Raw genomic sequence first — 4,992 nt, 5'->3', positions numbered from 1 at the left:
GTTATGATGTTTTAAGAAAAATATGTCATATTTTTATAATTAACTAACTTATCTAACTTTTTTAATATAATCAAATTAGTTAAAAAGTTTTATATTAAGGACCGAAAGGAGTAATAACTTTAAAATTTAAAATTTCTTAAAATTTTGCATTTCCTTATCCAACATCTGAGTTTTGTTAGTGTTCACAAACACCTTTGGATGTTTAACTTATTACTGCTAGATTAGTTGAATATCAAAAGTGCTTACTGATCACAATAGTAATACAGTTTTTTAAGAGTTGATAGTAATTTTAAATGCAAATAAGATCAATAAATGTTTGTGATAATTATAGAGAGTTACTATGTTATTCCTTATTATTATAATTAGCATGGGTGGTTGTTAATTTATGTTTTACGATTTGATGGCAAGACGAAATATATTTAATGACCATAAGGTGTATAGATTTTTCAATCAGAAATTTCTTAAAACTAAATTTTAATTGTATACTGGCTGTTCATAAAACGTGAATATTAAGGTAGATTATACATCAATATTTTATGTTTTTTAATTGATAACAAAGGTTATATATCAGTTGGCAAAAAAAAAAAAAAAGGTTATACATCAATGATCATGAGGTCTTAAATTTTAAGATGTTGTACGTACAAGTGTTATGACTTTGAAGTCAAATAAATAATCATGATATACTGTGCTCTCTTACGGTACTTGTATAGATTATAAAATTTACAAAATTAGAGACATTTTGGAGTACAGTTTTATTTATATTTTCAAATTAAACAAAACTTGTGTCTTGATAAAAATGTTACCTTTCCTCATTTGGATGTTTCTTATGTTGTCCTTTATCATTGATAATTTCTGAAATTTGAAGGAGGAGGATAAATGGCTTGGCAATGTGATTGTCCCATTTCACCACGTTGCATCTCCTGACGTAGTTTAGCTTGTTCCCGAAGGCAACACCTTCCTCTGCAATTGCAACACTCCCACGGTTCCACCTCACATCATATGGTCTCGTGAAATCTTGAACTAAAAATATCATCACTTCATCTTAAGATCTCATATTCAATAATTATAACGCTATGAATTTTTTTTAATAGAAAAGATATACATAAAATTTAAAAAGTGGACCATAACTAAACTATATTACCTCCGATCCTTAATATAAGATCCTGTTTGACTTTTATTTTAATCCTAAATATAAGACCCAATCTACTTTGTCTCTCATATTTACTCAATTTTTTTCAAAATAATCGTTCTAATAATTATAGTTTTAGTTGATAGACTTGAATAGCAAGATTTTAGGAAAGACAAACACCTATTTAAAGCAAATAACTAACTCAACTTACTTCCTTAATCTCCTTAAATTAGTCAACTGACTCTTATAATTAGAATCGAGGTGTATATTATTATTTCATTATTGTTTTAATATTATTAGTGCCAAAGTTAAATATAATCGTGCGCATGAAGATTCATATATGCTCAAAAATTTCGCATAGATAAAAGGTATGGCATTTTCAGCCGCTTTATGAACTTCTGAAAATGCAATGCATAAGGGCAGATTCTATTTAGTAATTGTGCATAAGAATTCTCGTGCATGCCTAGGAGGAAAGAACCATGACCAAACAAGATTCCACTTTTATTTTTCTGATAAATCTGATTCGTTCCATCTTAGACTATTTTAAAAGCACTTCTTTGATCAGTTAGCAAACACAACCATAATGTAACAGTAACACTTAAAATAACAAATTGTTGATCACAAAATGAATAATAAATAGTGCTACAAAATAAGGATACGGCGATTTGCTACAATCTCATTTACAAAACTTCACCTCCTTCCTCTTCCCTTTGATTTTGAGTCAAAATGGTGAGACTTGAGCTTCTTTTTGCGAATTGTTGTAACAGGACCACCTCCCTCTCTGAATGGCATGCCCATGAGAGCCAGCAATCTGCTTGCCTCTTGATCAGTTTTCGCCGTTGTTGTTATACATACGTCCATTCCTCTGGGCGTACCGACAATATCGGACCTGATTTCTGGGAACACACTCTGGTCCTTGACGCCAATACTGAAATTCCCGTGTCCATCAAAACTGTTGGGGTTAACACCCTGGAAATCCCTTGTCCTGGGAAGCCCCAAGTTGACAAGTCGGTCCAGGAATGAGTACATCAACTGTTGAAAACAAATGATATCAAACTCCTAGTTTTGGATTAAGCTATGTTGCTCTGACACTTTAGGATAAAAGCATGCAGGAGCAGAACTCTGAAATGTTAACTCATGTGAAGTTCGGTATTCAATGTAAAACCAATCTTTCAGCACAATTGTTGGTGAGAAAACAGATATCGTAAACACAAGTAATGACCATTCAACAATACAAATTTTGACACAAACAAGCCCCAGACAATAAAATCTATAAATTGCTTGTTCAGAAAAGCCCGCAAAAACAATCATTCAAAGATACGCTTCATTAGAGGAAACATAGCCCACAAACTTGCAACAGCAAGGCATACATTCCAAACCCCGATAGCAACTATAACAACATATTCCTAACCCTTTTTGAGAGCACAATTCAAATATGGAATCTAGTATTCCTCAGATTATTCAACCATATGGGTTCTACGCGCATGACCATGAATCCATTATCAATGTCCACAACTAATTTCTTCACAAATCTAATGGATATTCCATAAATAAGGTATCATCAAGTACATCCATAATCATGTCACCTCCATCAAGTGTATTATATGACTCATTCTCCATTCGTCTCTTCTTCCCAAGAGACATCAATAAGCTTACACACAACACGAAGATGCAACAAGTAACAAAATTCATTGAAAAACGGCAGCCACATGTTCCACATTCATGCCTTCTTTCTCCAGGCAATAACCAAGCTTTGATCAAACATCTATTTGAAGTTCCTAAAAGGCTTGTGCTAAGGCATTTATTTTCCTACTAAACCACACTATTTTGCTGCCAACTCCACGTTATAAGCCACTTTCATGCTAACCACCTTGTTGAAAAATTCTTAAGGAAAGCCACTCTTTTTTTTTTTTTTTTTTATGCCAGAGGAAAGACACACTTCAGAAAGATAGATAGACCAAAACTTTCACAAATAAACATGCATGCAAATCCACCCCTGATATGCTTTATTCACAACTGGCTTGATATGACCATCTTCTATAGTCTGTTAGGGAGTCATGAGATAATGGAGCAAGAGGAAAAATGAGGGAATCACTGTGAGATCCCAAGAAAAGAATATAATTATCAAGAAGTCCTGATGACACATGAGCAGCATGGATCTTACTGTCATTTTTTGCACTGCAACTTGTCATTTACTTGTTATGAGACCTTTTGATAATTACACTTCTCCCTTTGGATTACATAAGAGTGATTTTCCCCCCAAAAAAAAATGACAAGTCATTCTATTGCTTGAGAGTTTGATGAGATAGGAGAGGTGTCGTTCATGGAATAAATGGCTAATAAATTATCTTTCAATATTTACCTTAGAATGTGTACCTAGCAAGTTATTGGCCGGGAAAAAAATTTTAATTTTACTATCAGCCCATTCCATTTCATCCTTGACCCATCATTTAGAGAGACACGAAAATCAGAGTTTTGGATAGCAATGAGTGTCCATTCCACTCCATCCCAAAACAAACTCCCAAAAAATGACCTAGCTCACTTGGGCCACTTCTTTCCATCCTATGCCATCCATCCAAATATATCCTAAACCTACCAAATAGCCTCTCCACTTTGTTTAAAATATCAACTTCTCATAGGCAAATTTATGTCATGCACAGGCAATATGTTCAGATGACAAATGAATAACACACACAGCAATATCTATCGAATAGTACATCCTTACTTTTCCTCTGAGTGTCACAGCAATCCCAAGGGGTTGACCTTCCCTGATCTTGAAGGTGGCAAGTGAGACCCTTGCTCGTGTCTTGACAGGCCTCTGCCCTGTGATGAGCGCTAGATCATTGATTGCTGCCTCCAAACCCTTCGCATTCTGCGCGGCATCTCCTATTCCGCAATTAACCACGACCTTCTCAATTTTAGGGACCTGAAAGGAAAAAATAAAGCCCCTAAATTTTATGAAGTGAAGATAATGCTTCCTTGTCACCTCATTTTCCCCATTGTCTTGTATCAAACTATAAAACCTCATAAAATTCAAAGTAGGAAAAAATTATAATTTTCGCGCGTAAGACCCACGAAGCCCAGAGTTCCAAGGGTTTCATTAAAATTGAAGAGAACAGAGAGGGAAATATAGAAACTCCAAACTCCCTAAAACTGGTGGAAAATCAACTTACCATGCTTCCATCGTATTTTCTCCATCATCTTACATCAACAAAAGAAAACACATGAAATTTTTATCAAAATAATAAGAACAATAATAATTTTCACTGTGGGAACCCATGAAACCCAAAATTCGAACGTTCTAATGAGCCAATAAAAAGAAGCAAGAACATTACGCAACCTCGTGTATATTGGTGTAGTTGAATTCTTCCATAAGCAAGGGCACGATTTTCTCATTGTATGTTATTTTGAGCCGGCGGGGCTTCTCTGCCTCAGACTTCTCCACCAATACAACCCCGGACCCCCCCGCTGTGGCCTTCACCGGCGCCACAGCCCCTCCATTCCCATTTCTGTAGAGAAGTCCGGAGGACAGCGGAGCCGGAAACACTCGGAATTGGCCCAGAAACGACGACGTTGAGGACTGGAGAAGCGAAGGACTAGCCATAGATATGGTGTTTGCTCGGTTCTCCCTGTCGGAGTAACAATGGATTGGGTTTTCAAGCACCAACGGAAGGGGTTTCGTTTAGAGTGAGTAACTGTAAAATGGACTTGATTTTTGGCTTTTATTACAAGACAGACCAAGGGACTTCATAGTAAATACCATTGAAGTTCGAGACCTGTCTTGGAGTTTCCGTGAACGGATAAGGAATATACTCGCAAGTCAGATTAATAACAACTTATCATCTGCAAAATATAAAAATGTA

General features: G+C 35.5%; 1 protein-coding gene across 1 annotated transcript; it reads right to left on the bottom strand.

The window, feature by feature from the left end:
- Positions 1–1,770: 1,770 nt before the first annotated feature.
- Positions 1,771–4,769, bottom strand: LOC114741451 (50S ribosomal protein L5, chloroplastic-like). Its single transcript, XM_028929725.1, has 3 exons — positions 4,470–4,769; positions 3,855–4,055; positions 1,771–2,161 (listed from the first exon to the last, which is right to left on the bottom strand). Exons 1-3 carry the CDS (start codon positions 4,731–4,733, stop codon positions 1,820–1,822), a joined length of 807 nt encoding a protein of 268 aa, XP_028785558.1. The 5' UTR covers positions 4,734–4,769; the 3' UTR covers positions 1,771–1,819.
- Positions 4,770–4,992: the final 223 nt, after the last annotated feature.

This window comes from Neltuma alba, unplaced genomic scaffold, assembly GCF_004799145.2.
Source record: "Neltuma alba isolate B1F8T4 unplaced genomic scaffold, ASM479914v2 tig00003396_pilon, whole genome shotgun sequence".
In the NCBI taxonomy this organism is placed as follows: domain Eukaryota; kingdom Viridiplantae; phylum Streptophyta; class Magnoliopsida; order Fabales; family Fabaceae; genus Neltuma; species Neltuma alba.
This window is presented reverse-complemented; position numbering and strand designations above follow the sequence as displayed.

Coding starts and splice junctions, on each gene's coding strand:
- LOC114741451 (XM_028929725.1), bottom strand. CDS start 4,733: ATGGCTAGTCCTTCGCTTCTCCAGTCCTCAACGTCGTCGTTTCTGGGC. Junction 4,056..4,469: donor ACTACACCAATATACACGAG/GTTGCGTAATGT, acceptor TTTTCCTTTCAG/GTCCCTAAAATTGAGAAGGT. Junction 2,162..3,854: donor CTGTGACACTCAGAGGAAAA/GTAAGGATGTAC, acceptor TGTTTTCAACAG/TTGATGTACTCATTCCTGGA.